Source organism: Salmo salar, chromosome 13, assembly GCF_965601325.2.
Source record: "Salmo salar chromosome 13, fSalSal1, whole genome shotgun sequence".
NCBI classification, from domain to species: domain Eukaryota; kingdom Metazoa; phylum Chordata; class Actinopteri; order Salmoniformes; family Salmonidae; genus Salmo; species Salmo salar.
The window spans coordinates 16,835,723-16,861,741 of record NC_138303.1 but is presented as its reverse complement, the minus strand read 5'-3'; the positions used below and the strand labels follow the sequence as shown (position 1 = coordinate 16,861,741).

The window sequence follows — 26,019 nt, the reverse complement described above, 5'->3', positions numbered from 1 at the left end:
TTGAGGGAGAGACTGTTCCAAGCCTGATTTGATGAGCAGGGCTTTGCTGGCTGATTGGAGTATTCAGGTTTGGTCCGTGTGACCTTGCTGTTCTAGCCTGTGTTGTTCTGAGGTTGATGACTGAGCATTTTGCAAGAATACCATCATGGCTGCATTTACACAGGTAGCCCAATTCTGATCTTTTTTTTCTCTCCAATAATTGGTCTTTTGACCAATCACATCAGATCTTTTTCCAAACTGATTGGATTTAAAAAAAAAAAAAAATTATAATCAGAATTGGTCTGCCTGTGTAAACGCAGCCCATGTTCTTCTCTGTGTTTCTGGAATAAGATGGAGGAAAAAAACTATACTATATTATAGGGAATGACAAGGGGCATCAAATAAGGTCTGAAAGGAGGCATATTGAACAAAGGTATCTTTATTACAAAAATACGTACACATGTACACAAAGTAGGCATAATAATAATGCATGTACTAAAGTCATTCATTTACCATGCAATAATATTATCATAAGTCCACTATTTTACATTCAAAATTAAAGACCAAAACGTGTACAGCAAAATAACATTGTTACGTGGAAATCAGTGATTTCCTTAAAATAACTGAAAAAAAGATTCATGTTTGTTCACCGTTTGCTGCTCCTACAAAGAGATCTTTAAAGTTTTAACCATCTTTAACTTTGTTTCACTGATAACAGCAGACATTGTGTATAGAAAAACTTCTGCTAGACATGAGCTAAACTCACTTTCTCTGGTCTACGTGTGAAGCCCTGTGTTAGTGTTTTAACAGTTCCTCCATGTACACAGAGTTCATACGGTAGGCAGCCATCCAGCTGGACGCCATACTGTGGTAGCCATGGTAACCCTGGTGGTGAGAGGGGGGCATGGAGGCGTAGTAATCCTCCCAAGCGCTGTAGTAGGCCCTCCAGTAGCCCTCATAACCCTCACCATCCTCCTCCACTACCTCACTCCCTCTGTCCCTCTTCCTCTCACTCCCTCGATTCTCAGGCACCTTCCTCTCCTCTAAAATCTCTCTCTTCTCCCCTTTGACTTTCTTAGCTGTCTCCCTACTCCACTGGTGTGCTGTAGCCTCTCTGCCCTTTGCCTTCCACAACAAAGGTTCACCCTCCCCGGGGTTTGTACTCACAGCTCTCCCCTCTGGTCTGGGAGATCTGTGGTGGCTAGGATGGGGTACACACGGTGAGTTGGGTTGGCTTCTAGGTGGCGCAAACTTTGGTTTCCTGGCCCCATCCATGACTGTGGATTGCTGTGCAGATTGAGTTTGAATCGGAATGATCGGTTGGTGTTCAGCTCCTCTGGTCTGATCTGTGGAGCTCTGCGTTGACTCGTCAGCTTGCCGGTCTTCCTCCATGTCCGAGTCAGAGCTGGACCCATCAGAAGTAGACTCCAAAGGTGAGGGGTCAGAGTTCGTCTTTAGAGGCAGCTGTGTGGGTGTTGGTGGACGCTCTCCGTTCCGTGTCATGTGTGTGTGTGTGAGTGGCACATCGTCATTCTGGAGTGTGTGAGACTCCTCGTAGCCGTGCTGACCGTTAAATCCCTCGCCGTCGTCTCCGTGACCTCTGAACTGTCGGATGACCTCCACCGTCCTTCCCAGCCCCTCCCTGATGAAGCTCTGGAAGTCCAGCTCTGCCTCCTGGAAGGTCATGATCCCTGACCTTTGACTCTTGAAGGCGCTGAGCGGAGGGATCTTTGGCAGGGCATCCTGTTGCTCTTTACGGGAGAGAGCTAGGGAGGCCCCAGGGACTACTGAAGCCTTGGGAGGGGGTAGGAGGACATCCAGGGCAGGGGATGCATTTTTGGGCTTCGGCCCAGTCTTAGCCCCAGGCCTGGCTGTGTGCTGGCTCTTACATGGTCGGCTGGGTTCAGTGCCCTCTGGGTGGACAGGGCTGGGGTCCTGATCCCTGATGGGTTTAGGGGCTGGGGCTTCAGTCTTAGCCCGTCTCCTTCTCTCTGTCTTGGGGAACACCTGGGAATTAGTCCCTGGTGTCAGGGCCTCCACAGTGATATCCCAGTCACAGGGCTCCTGCATCAGCCCTGGCTCTATGGGGTCTGGAGGAGTGATGATGGGGTTAGGAGATCCATCACAATAACAAAGCAACACCACACACATGCTCCATTTGTAAAAAGATGAGAAAAAAAATCCACAATCTGATCTATGACTGAAAGCAAAGGTCACAAGGACATTCAGATCTTACCTGGTAGAGCACAAATAATCAGGTTGCACTTCTGAGCGATGGCCATCATCTTGTTCTCCTCCTCACCATGGCAACAGTAGGTCACCGCCAGCCCGTGTGTACCTGGGACAAAAGAGAAAACACTCCTTATGAGGACCCATTCACAACAGCTAGCAGGTGTATATAAAAGAGGGAGAGGTAAAACAAAGTCGAGTTCTGACAACAGAAGGACGCCACTCCAGCCAGCCTGAGGTTGTCATGACGACCCAGAGAGTTTGTAGTCACCTAGAGGGTTCTGTCTATCACCTCCACACACAGACGGCTGAGTGATTAGCCAACCTGTTGACCTTGGGACCAGTCAGACCTTGGGACCCAGGGACCGAGTGCTACAGCTAGTCTCTGCTAGCAGTGTAATACAGACACCAGGACCAGACTGATGTCCTAGCCCTGTGATGGCGGTATAACGGCTCTGTTGACAGGCAGAACTCACCAAAGCGTCCGGCTCGTCCTATACGGTGCATGTAGGTCTCCCAGTCCTGAGGAACATCCAGGTTGATCACCAGATTTACCTTCTCAGCATCTATACCCCTGGAGGTCTGGAAGAGAAGAGGATGGAGAGGGGGAGGCTGCTTTTAGCGAGACATTTGTGAGGATAGGAGAGCCCTTTGTGAGGTTATTGTGGAGATGAGGTAGGTGTGAGGTCATGTAGCTGAAACACTCACCAGGTCAGTAGAGATGAGTACTCTACACTGGTACTGCTTCAGTTTAGACATGGCCTCCATTCGCTGGTCCTGACTCAGACTACCTACACACACATTAGACCATTGTACACCACATCACATCTGATTCAGTTTTATTATGGCAGTAGACTAGTAGTAGTAGTAACAGTAGAATCTAGTAAGAGTCATGTACTCTAGTATAGTCCTGGCCCACTCTCACCTGAGATACAGACAGCAGGAAGGCCCTTCGAGGACAGGATGTCTGCTAAATGCTGAGCCCTGCAGGGATGAAAACCATAAGAAATTATTGAACAAAAAGAAAAACGCAACAAACTACACTGCAAAACAAATGACTGTTGACAGTTATTCAGAAAGCTAGTTGATGTTACAGTAACCCTCCAGCTGAGGGTCCTACCTGGTGTGCAGGTTGGAGAACACCAGAGCTTGATTGAAGGGAACTTTACTGAACAGCTCCAGCAGGAGCAGAACCTTCTCCTCAAACACCTTATGGGGCATGGCATGGGAGCGCACCAGCCTGTAGTACTGCTTCAAACCTGATGGGGGCAGAATACACACCTCAGGGAAATAAAACACACACAATCTTCTTGCTAATCATGACCCAAAATCATGGAATATCTGTGTGTCTGTCTGGGACGTGATGCCTGCTGTACCTGGATGTTACTGGTTGAGCTGTGATACTGACCTATGAGTCCGGGGTCGGAGGGGTTAAGTCTGACGAAGGTGGGCTCTCTCATGTAGTGGGCCAGGTGCTGGGCAAGGGATTCTGGGTAGGTGGCAGACAGGGCCAACATCTGTTTGTTGACCGGTAGAGAGGAGAAGATCCAACTAGAGATAGAATTAGGAATAAAAATATTATAATGGACATGAACCTTCTTATGATTGTATAAAACGTCAGCTATTTTGGTAAGGGTGGGGCATGGCCAATAGCGCAGTCTCCAAACAAACATTTTAAAGGCCCGCCTTTTGGCCACAGAGACAAAATGTTGCTGTTTTAAAGCTAATTTCTTTACATTTACGTCATTTAGCAGACGCTCTTATCCAGAGCGACTTACAAATTGGTGCATTCACCTTATGATATCCTTTAAAAAATAATAACTTCTCTATATCTCTTTAGTCATTTCAGTTTACACTGAAAACATTTTAGCATGCTGAAAATTATTATATATATTTTTTAAAAAGCCACTGCTAAATGAATATGGGAAAGACTGATGACAATATTTTAGGGTGACAATTCTATTACATCATTTCTGATATTACATGCCTTACTTTTTATCCTGCATGAGTAAAAGCAGGAAATGCATCACCTATGCCTTTGTCATTAATTCCAATTAGACTGGTTTGGATGTCTCCCTGACCACAATGGCTGCCATTTTCAGTCCATTTTGGCTCTTTAAGCGTTTAGACGCTCTAGTAATTTAATAGGATCTCTATGAGACAGACAGATAACAGTCAGGTGGAGTTGATCGAACACCAGTGTGTGTGTGTGTCTCACTTGATCTGGTCCTGGAAGCTGCCTTCCTCCAGCAGTTTGTCAGCCTCGTCCAGCACAAACAGACGGATGCTGGAGGTAACCAAAAGACCCAGCTCAATCAGCTGCTTGATACGTCCTGGCCAGGGAAGAACACATTGATATACAATTAGACTTATGCCACTGTTTGATACACATGATACTGTTGCCATGGTTATTTACCTATAAGACAAAGGAACTGTATAGGTTTGCCTATAGTCACTGACCTGGTGATCCCACAGCGATGTGGCACTTCTTGAGACTGATCTTGTCCTGGCTGACGGGCGTCCCCCCAATGAAGACATGACACTGCAGGCCCTCCATGGCACTGCCTATAGCCATGACCACAGAGTGGATCTGCACTGCTATCTCACGAGTCGGGGCAAGCACCAGCACCTGTCACAGGAAGGGAAATCTTGGTCAATGCACAATGTCCATCCTATGTCAAAGATTTTCCTGTAATCTGTCCAAATATAGAGTCAAGCAAACAGATGTCAGAGATGACATTCAACCTTGACATGTGAAATGAATGCATGTCTCTTATGATAAATTGAGTGATTTGAGTCACCTGTGTCGTAGTGTTCTCCATTACCAGAGAGTCCAGGGCGATGGCAGAGAACACACAGGTCTTCCCTGTGCCAGACTTCGCCTGCACAATCAGATCTGAAATACAGCACACAGACATGAGGAATGCAGGTTGCCAGCTTCCTGTCCTAAATAGCTATCTGTAAATATTCTGTAAACACTTGCACACGTGCGCATGCATCAGGTGACAAACACCTGAGAGCCATGCATGTGAGCCTGACATCACCTAATAGTCTTTAAGGCTAAATCAATACCGCCCGACAAGGCAACATCCGTCCGTTTTCGCGTTTCAATATCGTGGGCAGAATTTGAAGAGGAAGTGAGACACCCCACTTGCTGTTTTCTTCTGGTTCAATTTAACAGGAGGCGTGGACTCGAGTCACAAATATGATGACTTGCAACTCGACTTTGACACCAATGACTCATGGCTTGACTTGGACTTGAGCCTTATGACTCGCCCTGACTTGATACCCTCCTCCCCAAGCCAATATTAAAAATGATACTATTAAAAAAAAAAATGTGCATCGCATCAACTTTTCATTAATGTACTACAGCTTGAGAAAAAGTTGTGCGTGGCAGTGCAGAGGAATGTCGGCGGGTGAATTCAGATGGAGCCCTTGGAAAGATGATACCCCAAATTATTATTTTCGGATATAAAGACGACGCTGTATCAACAAAAAACGGATTGCAACTGGCAAAACATGGGGGAAGAAAATTACAGACGGAGAAGCAAACAATTTCCAACTTTGTTCGACGTTTGAAGCTGCACAAAGAACGGTAAGTCGTGGCTAATATAGCCGACATCTATATATTTTATTACTTTACTAGTGTATCATGTAGTCTAACGTAATGCTAAATCAATGAGCCTCCACACAGTCAGTCAGTGCGGGAACGTGATCATTGCACCCAAGATTGAGCTACAACTGGCTAGGCAGCTGGTAGCCTAAATCCTGCTTGATGTTACTGCTGTTCCTAAAACCATTGACATACGTTAGCCTACTGTAACCACACACAGAGAGTGTGTGTGTGTGTGTGTGTGTGTTAAGGTTGGGTGATTGCGTACAAGCCTACATCGCCCGATTGCGCCCCATAGCCATCCTCGATAGTCTATCACTATTGGGGGGGGGGGGGGGGGGGGGTCTTTCTCATGGCTACCCATGTATTTCCATGGAAATATAACGTTTATTTGGAAAGTAATAAATATAGAGATATCTTTAAACGCATTCATGATTTGCGTAAATGTAATATACTAATTATGACTCTTGTTAAAAATATGAAATGGTATTGCATTTGGTGAAGAGCACATTATGACTTGTTTAGGACTCAAAACTCAAAGTTTAGGACTTGAGACTTGACTCGGACTTGCCTGTCTTGACTTGGGACTTGAGTGTTAAGACTTACTTGTGACTTGTAAAACAATGACTTGGTCCCACCGCTGCAATTTAAATCAATGAACTAAGTAGACCAGACCCAGCTGCTATTGCATTGGTGTCTATGGGAGACAATGATAAGAGCCCTGAGTGAACCATCTTCATTTATCCAGCATCTTTGGTTATTAAATGTAACAAAACATTATTTATAAAAAGCGATCTATTAATATTTTTTGGGGGAACACTATAATTTGTTTACAAGCATGATAACTGTACTTTTAATTTATGGTTGACGCAGCTTGTTGGCAAATCGGCGTTTCTCAACGAGTTCAAAGCACGTGAATGCATCCAACTGGTATTTACGACTTTCCAACTGGTAACTTCCAACATCCCACTTGGTTATCAACACAGCATAAATTCAAATGAGAGTCTATCTGAAATTCTGACTTGTAAACAGACTATAATACAGGAAGTTAGGTGGTTAAGACATACAATTTCTGGCTACTGGCTAGCTAGCTAAGATGTAACGTTAACTACAGTAGACGCTGACGACCAGATCATACCGAGTCCACATCGCCCCAACGGAATGGCTTTGAGCTGGATTGGAGACGGTTTCTTGAATCCAGAAGCCGCCAGTCCATCGAGCACAGGCTTCGACAACAACAGGGCGTTGAAGTCGATACCGCCCGACAAGACAACATCATCAGTCCGTTTTCGCGTTTCAATATCGTGGGCAGCCTTCTTCATTGAGGAAGCCATGTTTCAAACAAACCCGGTAGTATCGCGAGATGTTGCTGTTTCTCGTTATTACACGTTTTCTTTTTTGTCTCCCTGTTCTCAACCTTTTGTCGCCATCTACTGTACGGTCAAAGATGGTGGATAAATGAAGAATGCTTAAGGGGGTGGCTCTCCTGTAGACACCAGTTCGATAGCAGCAGGGTCTGGTCTATGTGGTTTACTGAGCATTGTATTGGTCAATAAAGTGTGTCCATTGTTTTATTTTTGTAATGTCTATTCTTAGTCAGAGTCCTATGAGTCAGAGGGAAAATCTCAATTGCATACTCCTCACGTCCTCTCTCCTCGTCTCCTTCTCCAAACCCATTGGTTGAGAAAGCAAGAGGCCCGCCCCTCTGACCTTCTCCTCCAATGGGTTTTGAGAAGGAGACGAGGAGAGAGGACGTGAGGAGTATGTAATTTAGATCTTCCCAGTGCAACGTCTCTTAACATTTATTTAGCTGATGTCATCCATAAAATCTGCAACTTTTAATGATAATACCACATAACTTTTCTTATTATCCAATAACACACACACACACACAGATACATACATGGTGAGAGAAAGAGGGGGGATAAGTCAATTTTAGGCTATCAGAAGGCTACTTATATTTTAGGCTACCAGGTCTCTCACCACAAGCAATTATGTCAAACTATGGGTGTTCAAGGAAGTCATCACTTAATGGTTTTCTCATACTTCTCCTCTGAACATTTGAATAGGGAGGCCTGTCATTGGTCAGCTGCCGACAAGTAAACTGTCCCTGCGAGAGGCGACGACCCGTCAGGTGAGAGGAGATGTGAGAGGAGAGAGGAGAGAGCAGATGGCGCGCCGGAGGGGACACTCCGAGAGGAGTGACAGATCTGACAATGCATTGAGGTATGGGGTTGAAGGCTTTGGACTGAGGAGAGTTATACACTTCAAGGCAGGCCAGATCATGAAATTAAATGCAAAACATTTTGATTTTCAGAAACACATTTTAATAGACAGGAGTAAGCCCCTTGATGTGATGAGTGAATTACAGTATTTTGATAACTGAATTATTAGAAAATACAACTTGAATCCCCTTGTAGATTTATTGGATGTAAAGAGACAATGAAGCAAAAAGGGGCATGTAAAATGATCCATGAGCTCCAACATGGGAAGTTCATAGGAACATGTCAAATTAGGTGTCAAATGAAAGCTAAGAGTCTATATTTTTAAGAAATGAAGGCATAGATACATTTTCAATATGTTCTATCTTAAATATTAGAAATTAGAAAGTGCTTTCATTTCTGGTCAGATGGAAAAGGGGTCTTTGAAAACATCTACCAGAAAAAGTCTTAAAAGGTATTAGAAATACATCAATACACAACAATTTTGGCACCCCAATGGTGGAACAAGCTCCCTCACGACGCCAGGACAGCGTAGTCAATCACCACCTTCCGGAGACACCTGAAACCCCACCTCTTTAAGGAATACCTGGGATAGGATAAAGTAATCCTTCTAACCCCCCCCCCCAAAAAAAAAGATATAGATGTACTATTGTAAAGTGGTTGTTCCACTGGATATCATAAGGTGAATGCACCAATTTGTAAGTCGCTCTGGATAAGAGCGTCTGCTAAATGACGTAAATGTAATGTTGAAGTAAAGACCCCTGCCAACTAATAAACACTATTTAGTATTTGCCTTCTGTACGTTTGAGACATTGCTCTTAGCCTTAAAATTCTGTTACCAAAATCCTGCAAATCTTTAAGATATTTTCAAATTTCTCATGAGGAGGGAGGATAATAAAAGTTCAGAGAAGTAACAATTAGTTATATTGTGTTTTTACTGATATCTATTTGGTTTATGAATTTTTATTTAACGAAATTGGTCAAATAATTTCCAAATTGGTAAAATAATTTCCGACAAACCAGTAACAGAATTACTGCAATTCAATTGGCTAAAATTGGAAATCGTAGTAGTCACAAACCACAGTTGGGTCACCTGCTAGCTGCTACAGTCCACTGGCATACTGTTATGTTCCGCTAACTGTTTTCTTTTTCTTTCTGTCCACTGGTGGTCAAAGCAAGTGTGAAAACAATTTTGACAACCCCTCTCTTTCCCTCTCTCTCTCCCTCCATCTCTCCCTATCTCTCCCTATCTCTCTCTCTCTCTCTCTCTCTCTCTCTCTCTCTCTCTCTCTCTCTCTCTCTCTCTCTCTCTCTCTCTCTCTGCATTTCTATCTCTCCTGTTAATGTCACCTCCCCCGGCTCTTACTGACATCTACCCATGAGCCCCCTCTCTTTCCATTTACTGTAACCATCTACCCATGAGCCCCCTCTCTTTCCATTTACTGTAACCATCTACCCATGAGCCCCCTTTCTTTCCATTTACTGTAACCAGCATCATTACCCACTGAGCACCCACTGACACCAGAAGGGCTTTCATTTCAACGTCTTCAGACGTCTACAGACGTCTACAGACGTCTACAGATGTCTTCAGATGTCTACAGACGTCTTCAGACGTTTTTAGACGTCTTCAGATGTCCAGACCGGCCTTGATCTGGACCAAACTTAGACATTTAGGATTGGTCCAGTCCGGACCTGACCAAATCTGAACCAATCATAGACGTCTATGTTTCACAGGTTTGAAGTGCACAGTTCAGTACAGTACAGTAGAGTACAGTAGAGTAAAGTTTTAAAAAGTTTAGTATAGTGCAGGACAGTACAGTAGAGTACAATACACTGGAGTTGAGTAACCTGTAATGTACTGTAGTGTACTGTACTGAACTATACTTTACTTTACTGTACTGTTCTGAACTCTACTGGACTCTACTGTTCTGAACTCTACTGTACTGTTCTGAACTATACTTTACTGTACTGTTCTGAACGCATCTCAACTGTGCTGTACTTTGATGTCCAAACGTGTGAAACATAGACGTCTATGATTGGTTCAGATTTGGTTGGGTCCGAACCAAATTTGGTCTTGTTTGGGGGCAGAGTTCACCAAAATAATTGCCAGTGTGAAGAATAATACCCAAATATGCAAAGGAGGATATTTCTACCTTTGTGTACCGCTACATCACCATGAAGAAAATGACATTCATATCCATAATTATGAGTGAGATTTGACTGAAATTCTGTTACCAAACTTAGCATCTGCACAGTTCTTCGTGTAAAATGTAAAAAAATAGTTATTGTGCATAGAGTTCTATGCTTTGTTCAACTTTGAAATCAATGGTTTTTGTTTGGTATACATTTTAAAGTGAAAAATGTGAGTCTCAGTGCAATTCCATTACCGTGGTAAGGGCAAAATAACCCAACAGACATAACAAGGCGACTCTTAGCAATTTAATTTGATTATTGTTTATTGATCAAACTACATAAATTGTTCCATGGAGAAACCTCCTCCACTGGTTTCATAGTTTGTAGGATACATTTATGACCAAAGTACACTGCTACAGACTGACAGAACTGCCATATCGAATGTAAGATCTACTTACTGTCATGCTGAGTGTTATTCTGTAATAGTGAGTTACTGATGTTGTTACTGGTTGCTAGTGTTGTCTCTGGAGTATAATGGCCTCTATATGTACTTGCGGACGGACGGCATTCCATAAGTATCGTCCCTATGTTTACATTTGTACTGGAAAGTCACAGTTGGATCAAAGGTAGACTCAGCAATATGACATCATCATACACAGCAGGGTGACATCCCGCTTACAGAAATCAACAACAACAAAATTGTAATCTGCCAAGACTGCCCCTATTGGCTCTTCCCCAGAAAGGGAAATATTGGCAGATTTGAATCTGTTATTGTGTCTGTGAAGCAGGAAGTCGCCCCACCGTGGACAGTGATGTCATACTGCTGAATCTACCTTTAAACTGGACTGTACTTCTAGGGTGTCATGTCTGGCCCAGTTCAAGACAATTATAAGACAGACAGTGTTATATGGTAATACTGTAGAAAAAAATGAATATGCATTGATACTGTCACCGATCCTCATAGCACAATGTTTAACTGATAACTATGTAATTGTGCGCTATCTGAAGATAGTAAACAGCTATGATCATACGACCTTAACATATCTACAGCACTGTATATCCTTGTGATTATGAGCAGTAGTAGAACAGCCTTCCTGTACCTAGTAGTATTTCTTGATTACACTGAATATTAAAAAAAAACTTCAGCTGAGAGATACATCTGTACATTTGAGTGTTTTTCGTTTGTTATTTACATTGTAACTGTACTTCTCATGTTCACATTGTCATGCGTAATGGAAAATCCTTTAGCTTCACTTTGGCAGTCAAAAACCCAGCAGCGTGGCTGGCAGCTCCTTCACCTCCCTTGTCCGTACTCCATAGACTCTCAGTGAGTGACGTCTTCCTATAGACCCGCGTCGTTCATTGCCCTCAGAAGGGCAGTCTTGTGCAGCTTATTTCCATGTTTAGTCTTTAGTGTTGAGAGTTAGCCATTAGCGCCTGCCAGGCTAACCCATGTTGTGCTAGTTAGTCGAACCCCTCAGACTGGTGGCTGGTCCATTCAAGTCCCAAAAGTCTACGCCAGGGGCAGGGTGGGAAACCCCAGAGGTTCAGGAGAGCCACAGTGACCAATCTAGTTCACTCCAGCCAGGTGCCAGACCAGTGGTTCCCAAATAGTTTTGTAACATGAACCACCGAAACCCTCTAGGATTCTTGAGATACCCTCCAGATTTTCTCAAACAAGTTTCCAGCTCACGTACAATCTTAACCCAGTAAGATGTGTCTGTGATCTACCAGTGGGTCCTCACACTCCATTTTAGAAACACTGTGCTAGACGACCTTATTCAATTTATGACAGAGTGCAGCTAATTCAGTGAAAATGCCATGAGATTCCACAAAATATTCCTTGTATTGGTATGAATTTGGCAATGTGTCAATGCTAGGATGGGAAGTGGGGACTCCACACACCAAAGCCCAGTTATGCTAAGGGGTGAGGGCCCCTAAGCAGGCTTGGACGATGGCAGGGTTAGCTGCAGTCGTTAACTGTTGAATCGGGTACTTCAGTGACCGGCTGAGGTGAAAGCTTGGTGACACTGTGTCCCTCCAGGGCCCCTGGTCTCTTCCTGACCTTCAACCCCACGATCAAGAGGGTTTAACATCCAATAACCTTAGGTAGGAAATGAATGTGAAGGTTCAGGTCAATGAAAAAAGGAAGGATGGTAGACAAACACAGTTTTAATGCTTCAAAAAATGTGATAGCTTAATATTGTTAACATGTTAACATGTTGGTCTTATAATAGAGAACAGGCAAAAGCCAACAGGTGAAAATAGTTGTCACTAGTAAACAAACATTTGGAAGCATGGAAAACAGTGTGGGTGCAACTTTTCCCCACTTTCATTCATCAGCATCCACGACTCTCTATCTTCTCCCTCTCTCTTCCTCCCTCTCTCACAGGCAGTTCTTGTCGGGGAGCTCGTACTGCTGTGAGGCCCTGCGCTCTAGAGCTTTGCTCAGCCTGCGTGGGAAATACACCATAGCTTTATGTTCCTCATAGCGGTCGATGTGTTTGAGGTGCACCACCATGTGCAGAGCGTAGGCCAACACCAACAGCAGGATCAGAGAGGTCACCAGGCCCATCAGTATGGCTGGGGTTAGGAAGGTGGCACAGTCGCTGGCCGACGCAAACTTATCAGACATGACGTTGAACGCCTGGATCTGCAGAGAGGAAGAGAGGAAATAGGAAATATTACAAGGTGAAGTAAACAAGTTTTTTTTATAGATAAATCAATCAGTCATTAAAAACGGTCAAAGCTCCATACCTGGAAGTCAGTAAACGTGATGTGCCAGTTAGCTGAGGTGTCAGTGTGTGAGCTGGGCACCAGGAGGGTGTCATATTTGTGCTGACTGCTGACATGCTGGCAGTGATAGGAGGAGGTGGCGGGGGCGTACACCTCGCTGGCGTTGAATGTAGCCTCATGGGTCCAGTTGTAGTGGATGTGGACGCTGTCTAAGGTGAACCAGTTCTGCCCTGCCGACTCGTAGAACGTGTTGGACATCTGCAACCTGATAACAAGTCCCTTGAGGTCCTCCACATCGCCAAATTTCAGTGATAGCCTGTGTACAAAAACAAACTCATATGTTGATTGAAAAGGAACGGGCCTTTAGTAGGTAGATCCTGAGTGAGATATACAGGACATCTCATTGTAAGAATATTTTCCTCCATTAATTGAATGTATAATTTCAACTTTTGATAACTACATAGCAGTCGATACAACTCATGGTCGGACTTGATTTACAGTACTTACGTAGCCTTCTCCTTGGTGCAGATGGATCCCTTGGTGTCCACAGGGGCGTTGGGTCCGAAGGTCTTCTCCGTCAGGTCTATGAAGGTGTGGTTCTTGTAGCGGACGGCCAGACGCTTGGCTTTGAACAGGATGCAGGTCTTGCCATTGTAGGCCACGCTCAGAGGAGAGTAGGGCCCGAATATGGGGGACTGGAGCAGCTTTCTCTTGCCCTTGTCATGGCCATGCTGGTTGAGGTGGTGCCAGCTATCCCGCTGCAGAGAGGAGGGGTAGAGGGGAGATTGGATCAATTAATATAATTGATTGACAAGAAACGCCACACACATATTTATCACGGTAGTAATAGTAAGACTAGTAAAACAAACTGTAGAGAATCTGAACAGTGTCCCCTAGGGGGCGATGTGATACTATGATGCACAGGATCATAGAGAGCGGGATAGAAAGAGAGCGAGAAGAGAGACAGAGAGACCTCTACCTTCAGTAATCTTTTGAGTGGGCTTTCCTCAGTGGGCACATAACCCTCAGCCACCAAGCTCATTCCATCAATACCACCTGACACACAGAAACACAAATAAAACCGTCAAATACCATTTGGCTAAAATATATTTGCTTACAAATACACTGCCTACCTACATGGACATTGATGCTTCAAGCTGTATGTTTGGGCAGTAGTTTTTAAACCGATACTGCATAAACATGTCTAAGACAGGCTTGATTGCATCAGGCTCATAATCATGAGACATGATTTGTTATTTACCCGCTCTGATTCTCACAGCTGGGTATGGGACCTCTGTAACATAGTCGACTTCTGTGCTGTAGAGACAAGAGAAAATGACAATCTGGTTAAAAGATGCAGCTACATGTCGGTGCACATATTTTCTCAGAGTTGACAGAGCAGATTTCAAACCAGCACAAGGCAATATAGGCAAGCTATACTATCAGTGGCCAACCAATATGTTCTATGTCCACATACAATACTATACCTTCAGCAGTTCACTTTTCGATCACTAACCAGATCATCATAGCCAATGTCTGCTGAGCATTCTGGTAGTGTTGGGAATTGCCAGGGACCTCACAATACAATATCACAATACTTAGGTGGCGATACGATATGTATTGAAATTCTCACGATTATATATGTATTGCGATTCGATACAGTGATTTTATTGCTCACGATGTCTGCTGCAGAGGGACAAGAGAGAGCCATGAGAAAACACATTTAGATCAGTTGTGGAAATAAAAGTGCTGAAAACAAATTGGTTCCCTATTTAAAAATAAGATGGAGAACAAGCTATGAAGGAACAATACGGGAGTTTGGGTGCAGGTACAGCCAACTAGCGAAAATATAATATTGCGATATTGTCAAAAGGATACGATATATCGTCAAAAATAATATCCCGATATGTAACTGTATAAATGTTTTCCCACTACCACTACTTTCTGGCCCCAAAAGGCTGGCATGGTGGTGGCAGCTACACATTGGTAATGGGTGGGGGTGGTGGTATATCTCCCCATTACAACGTTTATTTTATTTACTATCAAACCTTGACACTAGCGGTGGCCTACATGCAGTATCAGAGGATAAACACAGTCATTTGACAGTATAGTTGTGACCGGTCAGCTTTGTATTGTCCTGTCCTGTCCAGGCTGATCATGCAGTAGAGCTGGGAAGATAAAACAAAAATTATTGACGCCGACAATTTATCGAGGACATTTTACTGATACCGATAATCCTAGTAAGTAGCCTACTAGAGAAATGTGAAGTTTAAAGGAAATAAGTCTGCTAATATGGGCTAACGGTACAATTGATAGTAACAACATTCAAAGTAGTAGTATTTTCTTTATATTTTTAACCTTTATTTAACCTGGCAAGTCAATTAAGAACAAATTCTTATTTTCAATGACTGCCTAGGAACAGTGGGTTAACTGCCTTGTTCATGGGCAGAGCGACAGATTTTTACCTTGTTAGCTCGGGGATTCGATTTTACAACCTTCCGGTTACTAGTCCAATGCTCTGCCCACTAGGCTACCTGCCGCCCCATAGTAGTAGAAGTAGTAGTAGTAGTAGTAGTAGTGCTAATAGTATGGTAATTATAAAAGTAGGCTAACAAGTGTACATGAATGTTATAAACGTATCGTTCTATTTATGGTTATCATGATAATTCAGTCAATTTATCGTGATACGTATTTTTGTCCATAACGCCCAGCTGTACCATGCAGGCTAGGCTGTCTGTGGCTAATCTCAATCTGTCTGTGTGTGTGTGTGTGTGTGTGTGTGTGTGGGAACTGGGTTAGATTATGAGTTTGAATGCCTTGCCTCTGCTCAGCATGCATTGATCTTACAGACAGGCTGTACAGTCAGTCAGTACCCAGAACTGATCAGGTTGGTGACAAAACTAAGGCACCCAATTCCTTTAAAGTCTCACTCCCCTTTTCACCTCATTTATCACCTGATTTACTGAACAAATGCTCATCTTAATAGGTGGTACAGGTATCCTCATGACATGGAACAAGTGTCTGGGGGGGGGGGGGGGCTATTCTAATGCTCCTCTATTGTTCCTCAAGCACCGGGGGAGGCCTATGACATCACAGTGCACCCATCAGACCAACTCATTGAATGGACACCTTGAAGTTTGCAGTTGTGTATAAAAAAAAAAAAACTATTTTTCTCAAAACATGTATTTTTTTTACTCTTAAGTCTGTGTACATGACCATATTTATACATGAGATATTGTTTTTCAACAGGAAAAGTAAAAGAAATAGCTGGAATGCTTTTAGGCATAGACAAAGAACAACCACAGTGCAGATTCACTCCGAGGGTTTGTCCTATATTTTAAGCACTTCATACGTTGTTTTTGCATCAATATCGAATGACAATGTCTGTGAGAGGAATAGCTTGCAGGGACTGTTGAGTGTAGCTTTTAACCCGATTGACAACTCAGTGTAAAGTAAACATTGTGAGTGAACTTGCTATGAGGTTTGCCGTTAATTCAATTCAATTCAATTCAAGCGCTTTATTGGCATAGGAAACATATGTTAACATTGCCAAAGCAAGTGAAATAGATAATAAACAAAAGTCAAATAAACAATAAAATGAACAGTAAATATTACACTCACAGAAGTTCCAAAATAATAGAGACATTTCAAATGTCATATTATGTCTACATACAGTGTTGTAACGATGTGCAAATACAAGTACAAAAGTACAACATTTTAAATAAATATAAATATGGGTTGTATTTACAATGGTGTTTGTTCTTCACTGGTTGCTCTTTTCTTGTGGAACCTTTATCTGTGCTTTGCTTGACTGAATTGGGCCCTGTAGTATGTCGTGCAGAAGTAGCTGGGATGTTAATTTACATAGGCCTTTACACCAAAATTGTTGGAATTCACTGTCTGAACACCACCAGGTATTAGACAGATAGGCTGTTTAATAATACCCTGATCAGCTGGATTTGAAGAAATTATATTTTATTTAGAAAATGATACCCTGATCATTTCCCTGGGGTAGCTATCCATCTGGGGAATGTAATACCCCAGTCTTGGGCATGTCTGTGTTGTTACACATCTGCTGTTATCAGACAGTAACCTGCCAGTAACATGGCTCTGTGCATTTGTCCACCTGGCTCAAGACTATAGGATCAGGGTTCAGGAAGGGATATCAGAGAGGCACTCCCCACTGGGCACATATGACAGTTCAATGTCTAGTTTTGATAAACATTTGATTGAGTTATCAACTAACCTGAATTCAAAGTAAAACCAACAAACATTTTAATCAGCTCATTGCATTTAGGTAAAGGCTGGATGAAAAAAATCAAAAAATTAATTTATGTCTCATTCATTTACTTTTTACAAATCCCATCAGTTTTCCATGCTGACTCAATGTCATCACATTTATATGTTTTGTTGAAATGACGTGGAAACAACGTTGATTCAACCAACTTGTGTGACGTGGTCTAGTGATCACCAACCCTATTTCTAGAGAGCTGTTAGCTCTGGTGCTATTGCCTAGGGCCCGGTTTCCCAAAAGCATCTTAAAGCTAAGTTCATCGTTAGAACCTTCGTGGTAGCACCGTTGAATCTGCGAGCTAAGAGCATCGTTAAAACCATCGTTACTAAACTTGCACTTGAAAACGCTCGTTATTTACCGACTCCCTCAGATCACTAGTAGAACAGCTAAGTGCGTCGTTAGATGCTTTTTTTGCCCTTCCATGTCACTTTATTCACAGAAGATCTCTGCTAAACATAGAATGAAGAAGTTTATCTGTCTGACGGTGACTGCCGATAACTGCAGAACGAAGTTGACTACAAATACAAAGTTGCCAAAGTCTTTGCAATCGTTACAAACAAGTGAAGAACAAAAATCTGCTTCAAATGGAAGCCAATATGACTGCATATGTAGCTAAATTGTTTCAATCATGCTGAAATCAAGTCCATGTGTTCAGTCATTTGAGTTATGTTTTGCCAATAGGCTACTGTCTGTAATTGTTGCCTATATTTCATGGTGAGTAACAACAGCGCAATGATGTGCCCAATCTGTGGTTTAGTGCAATATTATTTCTTAAGCATAATAAACCGCCTCAATATTTGCAGCCATTGGTGATAATATCTCTCTAGGGGCTGATCCGTCGTCAGTATTGTGGAGTAGTTGTAATGTTAACATGACATTTAAATGGATGAAGCTGAACCCGAGAGCAGCGATGGTTTTCTTTCGATCCTATCAGTATCGACACATGTTCTAACGACGCGCTCAGCGAACGTTCTCTCTACGTGGTATTTTGGGAAACGCACGTTACATCTTCGGCCGTTGTAGGAACAATGCATAATTAAAACACGTGTAAACTTAAATTCCATCGCTATCGGGAAACCGGGCCCTGGTAAAGCAAGCTTGGGCTTGACATAGATAATTGGTGGGGCTGTTGCTCAAGTCAAGGACAATTACTAGTCTTATTATAACAGGCTTAATTAGTTCTGAGAAGTGAGCTGTTAGCAGTCAGGGGCTAGAGGGGTTTTTCAGGAAGATTTAGATTAGAAGAAGGTCAACCTAGTATCAGTTAGCATCCGTCCAGGAGGTCGCACCAGGGGAAGTTCCTGCCAGGCTAGGGGCATCTCATTACCAGCCCACCTGACTGAGGGATCAGGATTAGTGTAGGGGTGGAACACTGGAGCAAAGTCTCTGGGGCTAAAAACACAGTTTAGTGCCAGGAGAGCACCAGGATGCACTGAGAGCTCTCCAGGTCCAGCTGCATGATAAGAAGAGAGATTAGACCATGAGTGGCTATTCTTATCCTCAAAAAGCCTGTGTGGGTCCAGGCGTTTGTTCCAGCCAAGCAATCGACCTACATGTGATTCAACATATTAACTAATCATAGGCTTCAACTATTTGTGGAGAACGGTAGATAATTGGACCATGCACATTGGGACAATTGGAAGAGCTACCTATCATGTCTACTTCCTGACTTCTTTGACCTATGACATGTGTCCAATCCTCCCTTATCCTCCTTTATCTTATTCTAGCTACATGTTAGGAAGCAGAGTTACAATGGCTAAACGTGCACAGAGGTTGCATAAAGGATACAACAACCTAATTGTCAAATTTTTTTTCCCAAACAAAGGAGAGTTGATGAACTTAAGGAACATTTAATGAGTATTTATTTAGACGTAAGGACACACAACAGCAGCATGGTGTTTCTCTACCGTAGTAGATTAACATTTTTAGAAGAAAAGAAGCTTGCTATCGCTTATTTATTTAGCAAAAGTGGTGCCCTTTTCATTTACAGAAACAGAAAAAATAACACTCATGAACGCAATGCTTTTCGACCAGGCGGTCTTCTGTAGACAGTGTCACCCTGCTGCTGATGACGCGTGTTTACTTACACATAATCAAATACGCAAATGCAGAATTCATTAATGTTCCTTAAGCACGGTCACCTTCTTTTGGTTGTTTGGATTACCTGCCCCCAGGAGCACTTTTCCTAATGTCCCCGTTGCCTTTATTGACCCAGAACTTTCTGATTGGATGGGCTGTCATGATAATGAACACATGGTTTCCAAGTATTTGATGGCTTTTCTATCCCATTTCAACCATTACCATAAGCCCATACTTTGATTTTCCCATCCAACAGCTGGCACTGTTGTGACGATAGTGTCCCTTGTAGTCTACCTTTGGTCCTCTCCATTGCTCACACTATGTAGAGTAAGCTGCTATGTTCTGTGTATGAATCAAATTACGATGGAGTTTAGCGTCTCTGATGCAGGCTACAGTAGATCTAATGTAAACTGAGCTTACCCTAAAATGGAGGTGCTGAGATAATGATGTTGGAAGTTGATGTGTGCGCGTGCCCTGGTAGTGCCGTTTGGCAGTTTGACCTGGCATGTGAGACTGTGATAGCGTGCCAGGCTGGTTGACGTCTGTGACTTATCACCTGCATCTGTTCTCCTGCCCAGACACCCAGCGTAAAATAAACAGACGCATAACAACACGGCCACTCAATAAAAACATCCCATCTGATTTACACCCAATATGCATAGAATGTAACTAAATCAACACGGGCCTACGGCGCCGAATGACACTAAAGACCTCATTTTACCCTCAACTACACTAATAGGTCCTCCATCAGCCCGGTTTCCTAAACATCACAGCTCCACACACGAGTGAATACCCAGGCTTCAGCTGGCTGGAAGAGGCTGCCCTGCAAGTGTTTGTATATATACGCATGTAAGCCCAGCCGTTTGTTCCTGTGCCAGTTTGGCCAGGTCAGCTGCAGCCCTGTTACTGGCTGACCCTGTCACATGGAGCCTGAGTGCTGAACAGGCCCTTTATATAATCAAAGCTATTCCACAGCCACTCCTTGGCTCACCTCACAGAGGCAGTCATCAACACAAAAAGACAGACACACATTTATATTTTAGTCATTTAGCAGGCTCTCTTATCCAGAGCAATTCCGTTAAGGTGCCTTGCTCAAGGGCACACCAATAGATTTCTCACCTAGTCGGCTTTACGATTCAAACCAGCGCCCTTTCGGTTACTGACCTAATGCTCTTAACCGCTAGGCTACCTCCCACCAGGACACACAGGGGACACATGGATCCACACTCATACAGAAGGAACAGGCACGTATAAACTATACGCACTAGCATCTGCATATTAAAATATACAAAGAGTCATACACCTGTCCAGACACACAGACATTCATGGAGATGTACTGTATACCATGCACACATTCACACACAAACATACATTGATAAACGATAACACAAACAACAGAACGATACACATACACTCTCTACTGGGCTGAGTTGGCTATACTGGAGCAGACAAGGTGTGGTACGCATCAAACAGTAAACAGGACAAGCCCGCTCTGCCAATGCAGTGACTCTGTTCAGAAGCACTGCTCTCCAGAGATGGAGATTGGTACCTCAATGAACTCTCAGCGTCTCCTACCTCTCTGGGCCTCTCTCTACCTCTGCCTTATACATCAAGTAGTTTACCAGGATATTTTTCAATTGTCATCTGTTTTACTTACCCTTCATTTATTCAGGGAAGCCTCGTTGAGGTTGTAATCTGTGTTATTTACCCTTCATTTATTCAGGGAAGCCTCATTGAGGTTGTAATCTGTGTTATTTACCCTTCGTTTATTCAGGGAAGCCTCGTTGAGGTTGTAATCTGTGTTATTTACCCTTCGTTTATTCAGGGAAGCCTCATTGAGGTTGTAATCTGTGTTATTTACCCTTCGTTTATTCAGGGAAGCCTCGTTTAGGTTGTAATCTGTGTTATTTACCCTTCGTTTATTTAGGGACGCCTTGTTGAGGTTGTAATCTGTTTTATTTACCCTTCATTTATTCAGGGAAGCCTCATTGAGGTTGTAATCTGTGTTATTTACCCTTCATTTATTCAGGGAAGCCTTGTTGAGGTTGTAATCTGTGTTATTTACCCTTAATTTATTCAGGGAAGCCTCGTTGAGGTTGTAACCTGTGTTATCCTGGTCAGGAGGCATTATCACTAAGCACCAATAGCCTGTCTGCGTTACCCCTTCCTACACGTCTTTGATTTGTTAATTGTATGTGCAGGTGATGACTAATAATAGATTATTAGAGCAGATTAAGACTAAAGCATTTAGAGAGACTCTAAGATCCCCTTCTGCTACTCAGGTGGCTGTGTTTACATGCTTAAGAACTGACCTCAGGACAGATTTGGAGGTGTGATAAATATAGTGAGGTCTGCTTGGGATCAGGAGTCAGATCGCTGCTACTGGTCAAGATTAAGTTAATCAGAAAATAGTCCTCTGTTTTATGAGTACTTTGATAAGAGAGGTAAAACAATAGGAACAAAAAGAGAATGTATGAATCAGTATGAAAGCAGCCAACATGTGCTCAGCATATGTGGGAACTCATTCAAGACTGTTGGAAAAGCATTCCTCATGAAGCTGGTTGAGAGAATGCCAAGAGTGTGCAAAGGTGTCATTAAGGCAAAGGGTGGCTACTTTGAAGAATCTCAAATATAAAATATATTTTGATTTCTTTAACACTTTTTTGGTTACTACATGATTCCATATGTGTTATTTAATAGTTTTGATGTCTTCACTATTGTTCTACAATGTAGAAAATAGTACAAATAAAGAAAAACCCTTGAATGAGTAGGTGTCCAAACTTTTGACTGGTACTGTATGTTTTACAGGTAAGTTTAAGATAACAGGTATGTTGAATGTTCATCAGTTGAAAAGTATTGTGATGTTGGACATGGCTCTAGTCCGGAGTCTATAGCTACCCTCCTGTAGGTTTACACTCCAACCCTGTTCCTGGATAGCTACCGTCCTGTAGGTTTACACTCCAACCCTGTTCCTGGAGAGCTACCGTCCTGTAGGTTTACACTCCAACCCTGTTCCTGGAGAGCTCCCATCCTGTAGGTTTACACTCCAACCCTGTTCCTGGAGAGCTACCGTCCTGTAGGTTTACACTCCAACCCTGTTCCTGGAGAGATACCGTCCTGTAGGTTTACACTCCAACCCTGTTCCTGGAGAGATACCCTACTGTAGGTTTTCACTTCAACCCTGTTCCTGGAGAGATACCGTCCTATAGGTTTACACTCCAACCCTGTTCCTGGAGAGCTACCATCCTGTAGGTTTTCACTTCAACCCTGTTCCTGGAGAGATACCCTGCTGTAGGTTTACACTCCAACCCTGTTCCTGGAGAGCTACCATCCTGTAGGTTTTCACTTCAACCCTGTTCCTGGAGAGCTACCGTCCTGTAGGTTTTCACTCCTAAAACCTACAGGACGGTAGATCATCAGGAACAGGGTTGGAGAGCCCTGGTCTAGCTAATAGCATTCCTCTTGAAACTCTAAAGCTACTATTCTACAGTACCTTTCATATGGATCTTTCTCTACTATCCTACCTTCCCCCCTGAATGTACACTTCCGTCTCCTATGAATCTCTAGCCAGTGAATATAGATCTTTGAAATGAAAGGCAGTTCTTTTTATATAACAGAATCTCAGTTAGTGGCAGAGCAGCGAGGAACCAATATACTGTATGTAGTAAGACAGACAAGCACATGGGAGAACTATATAAGTTATTGTCTTCTGTTTGTTTTGAAGATGCAGCTTTAGCTTTTGAAAGATAGAAGAAAGGAATGCAACTAAGGTAGCTGATGGTCAAAGCAATGAGAAAACAAAGAATTAGTCAAGCCTGTTGACATTGTCCACATTTGCGAGGAATGACTCATGAGCATGGAAATATATACAATTACAGCGATCCAGAATGTCTTTGTCTGGTTGTGTAAACATTTCTATAGTATGTGAAACTATTCAATGGAAACAAACAAAAGTATACTGTCCCGGTAATTGTTTAGTTGAACAGCCAAGCGAAAATTGCCAGAATATTCACATCTGAAATATGTTTATTTTATTTAACTAGGCAAGTCAGTTAAGAACAAATTCTTATTTACAATGACAGCCTAGGAACAGTGGGTTAACTGCCTTGTTCAGGGGTAGAACAACAGATTTTTACCTTGTTAGCTCGGAGATTCAATCTAGCAACCTTTCGGTTACTGGCTCTAACCACTAGGCTACCTGCCGCCCCCATGAATATCACAGAAAACCATTACAATCCTCACAACAACCAGTAGTTCTCAATGTAGTATTGATTAATTGTTATATAGTGAATACAACTGTAAGCAGAGAGTAAGCATAAAGCCTCAACATTGCCCCCCTTTGTGGTGCTGAGAAAGAAAAATCATTCTCTGCCATCAATGATAAAAATTCCATGCAGAGGTAAACATTGATTCCTGCACCTTTCCCAACGTCAATGCCCCTAGCAGCAGTGTTGACAAAGGCCCTCTCTCCCTCTCCCTCTCTCTTGCTCTCTCACTTTCTCTCTTGCTCTCTCTCTCTCTCAGAGACAGGTCTGTACTGCCTGGGTTTGGCCTCTGAATATTTAATCTTGCTACATCTGACCTGCAGGACCGTGTGTACGCAGACAAGACCGAGTAGCATCCACCTTCTCACCCTTCTTTTTCTCTCTCTCTTTCTCCCCCTCTCTCCCTCTTTCTCTTCATCTGTAAACAGAGCCCAACAGACCAGCCCTTTCTCTCCTCTGTCCCATCCCTTTGTTTTGTTCCTACTCTCCCCTCCTTTCCATTGTTCTGGCCTTATTTACCTGGCCTTCCATTGTCCTGGCCTTATTTACCTGCTCCCTGCCAGACAGACAACAGCCATGTGATCAATGACAAATGCCTGATGCATGCTAAAATATACACAACCATACAGTATCCGACCACAGATTCAACAACGCTTTTACAGCAACAGCATCGTTATCAGATCTGATGCCTTGTGTATTTAAGTAGAGATAGGGAGAGAGACAGAAAGGGAGAGGGGGGAGACAGAGGGAGGAAGAAAGAAAGAAGGAAAGAAGAAAGAAGAAAGAAAGAAAGAAAGAAGGAAAGAAAGAAAGAAAGAAAGAAAGAAAGAAAGAAAGAAAGAAAGAGAGAGAGAGAGAGGGAGGGAGGAAGACCCTTGTTGCACATCAGCATCCTTGGATCCCGCCCCCCGTCCCCCCGTCCCCCGTCCCCCCGTCCCCCCCCCCGTCCCCAATCACTCTCCCCAATCACAGAGGGTATTTACCTTCTCTCTAGGAGTGCAGGCACTTGATCAAAGGACAGGATGGGCTGGCTGAGGGCAGACAGCAAGGCAGAGGAGAGCAGGAGGAACGCGTGTGCAGCCATTGAGACAATGAGAGGAGACTGCCGCTGGTGAGCTCCGCTTCATTATCTGCTCTCCTTCCCTGTATCGCCAGCCACTTAGCTTACTGACAGACAGCCTTAGCAGCCAGTCACAACGCAGGAGAAGAGATCAATGTGCGTCATACTCACACAGTCACACAGCCCCTCCCTTCCACCTCTCCCTCCCTTCTCCCTTCTCTGTCATCCTCCCTATTTTTCTCTCTCTCGTTCTCCCTCTCTCATGCAAGCATAGCTGCAGGCAAACCCTAAGTATAGACAGGCTTATTATTCCCCCCCCATCTCCTTATACCTACTCCAGACCAATAATGTACATGAAACATACACAAACACACACGCATACACACAGAAAGAGAAGAAAAAAAACAATCACCTGGGAAAGTCAAGGTCAGATTGTGTAGGAGGACAGGACAGGATGTTAACATTATTTTACTGGGAGGCAAAAAAAAAACACGAGTGCATGATCTAGATCCCCAGTGGGTGTACTGCCACAATAGCTGAAATAATTCACTTGATCTCTGTGTTGTTGTGAGCACAGGAGGCCTGGGGCAGAGGAAATGGTCCACTGAGGCTGAATATGTGTACGATAGAAACAGCTGAACAGCTAAGGGACTAAATGTGGATCATTCAACCCTGGCCTGATGACTCAATGTCCTAATTTTTGATGGTTTCTATTTTTATTCTATTTCCTGTCAATAAGATATGGTTGGATGATTTGTCTGACACATTTTTGTTATTTGTATTTCTCTGCTGCTTTCTCACATTTATGTTATGTGTTATGAGCAATACTGTGTGTCAAATACTGTGTGTCAAATACTGTGTATCAAATACTGTGTATCAAATACTGTGTATTAAATACTGTGTATCAAGTACTGTGTATCAAGTACTGTGTATCAAATACTGTGTATCAAATACTGTGTATCAAATACTGTGGATCAAATACTGTGTATTAAATACTGTGGATCAAATACGGTACATAGAAATATGTACAGGTTACGTGTTATATGTACGGGTAGGTGCTATTCACATACCTATTTGGAAATGAAATAGGAATTTCAGGAAGACTCTATAGAAATTAGATAACAGAATTTAACAGTTAGATAAGGGATGTTTTGTTCAAGGTTTTCGTAGATTGTCTTTGCCATTAAAGAATACATTCATTAATTCTATGTTTACTTACTCTTAACCTTCCTAAATATAGGTTGCCCCTCTGAGATTAAAAAGAGAAATCTCTTTAATGAATAGAGCAGAGTCCTTGGCAGAAAGAGGGTTGAGACTCTTGATCTTCTTGAGAGTGACGTGCCTGGGTTTCTCTGAGCGAGCCATGCCAGACCCGGGAAGTAAGTGTGCGTGTGCGTGGGTGCGTGTGC

The 26,019-nt window shown here is 43.1% G+C and overlaps 2 protein-coding genes across 3 annotated transcripts; both read right to left on the bottom strand.

Annotated features, from left to right (window-relative positions):
- Positions 1–402: 402 nt before the first annotated feature.
- On the bottom strand, positions 403–7,172 carry ddx20 (DEAD (Asp-Glu-Ala-Asp) box polypeptide 20). Its single transcript, XM_014134605.3, has 11 exons — positions 6,960–7,172; positions 5,010–5,104; positions 4,669–4,837; positions 4,427–4,541; positions 3,617–3,759; positions 3,329–3,467; positions 3,134–3,192; positions 2,917–2,999; positions 2,685–2,790; positions 2,216–2,317; positions 403–2,069 (listed from the first exon to the last, which is right to left on the bottom strand). The coding sequence occupies exons 1-11, from the start codon at positions 7,153–7,155 to the stop codon at positions 775–777; spliced, it is 2,502 nt and encodes an 833-aa protein (XP_013990080.1). The 5' UTR covers positions 7,156–7,172; the 3' UTR covers positions 403–774.
- A 3,309-nt stretch (positions 7,173–10,481) lies between these two features.
- On the bottom strand, positions 10,482–24,732 carry LOC106566511 (V-type proton ATPase subunit S1). Of its 2 annotated transcripts, XR_001319895.3 has the most exons (7): positions 24,534–24,732; positions 14,174–14,229; positions 13,892–13,968; positions 13,420–13,670; positions 12,934–13,228; positions 12,507–12,829; positions 10,482–12,280 (listed from the first exon to the last, which is right to left on the bottom strand). XR_001319895.3 is itself a non-coding variant. In XM_014134604.3 (6 exons), exons 1-6 carry the CDS (start codon positions 24,632–24,634, stop codon positions 12,563–12,565), a joined length of 1,047 nt encoding a protein of 348 aa, XP_013990079.1. In that variant the 5' UTR covers positions 24,635–24,732; the 3' UTR covers positions 10,482–12,562. The 2 variants fall into 2 exon arrangements, 1 of the variants encoding a protein (XP_013990079.1); XM_014134604.3 differs by having other exon boundaries at positions 10,482–12,829.
- Between the last annotated feature and the right edge of the window lie 1,287 nt (positions 24,733–26,019).

Coding starts and splice junctions, on each gene's coding strand:
- ddx20 (XM_014134605.3), bottom strand. CDS start 7,155: ATGGCTTCCTCAATGAAGAAGGCTGCCCACGATATTGAAACGCGAAAA. Junction 5,105..6,959: donor GTTGGGGCGATGTGGACTCG/GTATGATCTGGT, acceptor GCTGTATTTCAG/ATCTGATTGTGCAGGCGAAG. Junction 3,193..3,328: donor TTCTCCAACCTGCACACCAG/GTAGGACCCTCA, acceptor TCATCCCTGCAG/GGCTCAGCATTTAGCAGACA.
- LOC106566511 (XM_014134604.3), bottom strand. CDS start 24,634: ATGGCTGCACACGCGTTCCTCCTGCTCTCCTCTGCCTTGCTGTCTGCC. Junction 14,230..24,533: donor CCTGCACTCCTAGAGAGAAG/GTAAATACCCTC, acceptor TTGTCTCTACAG/CACAGAAGTCGACTATGTTA. Junction 13,229..13,419: donor TGCACCAAGGAGAAGGCTAC/GTAAGTACTGTA, acceptor TTTTGTACACAG/GCTATCACTGAAATTTGGCG.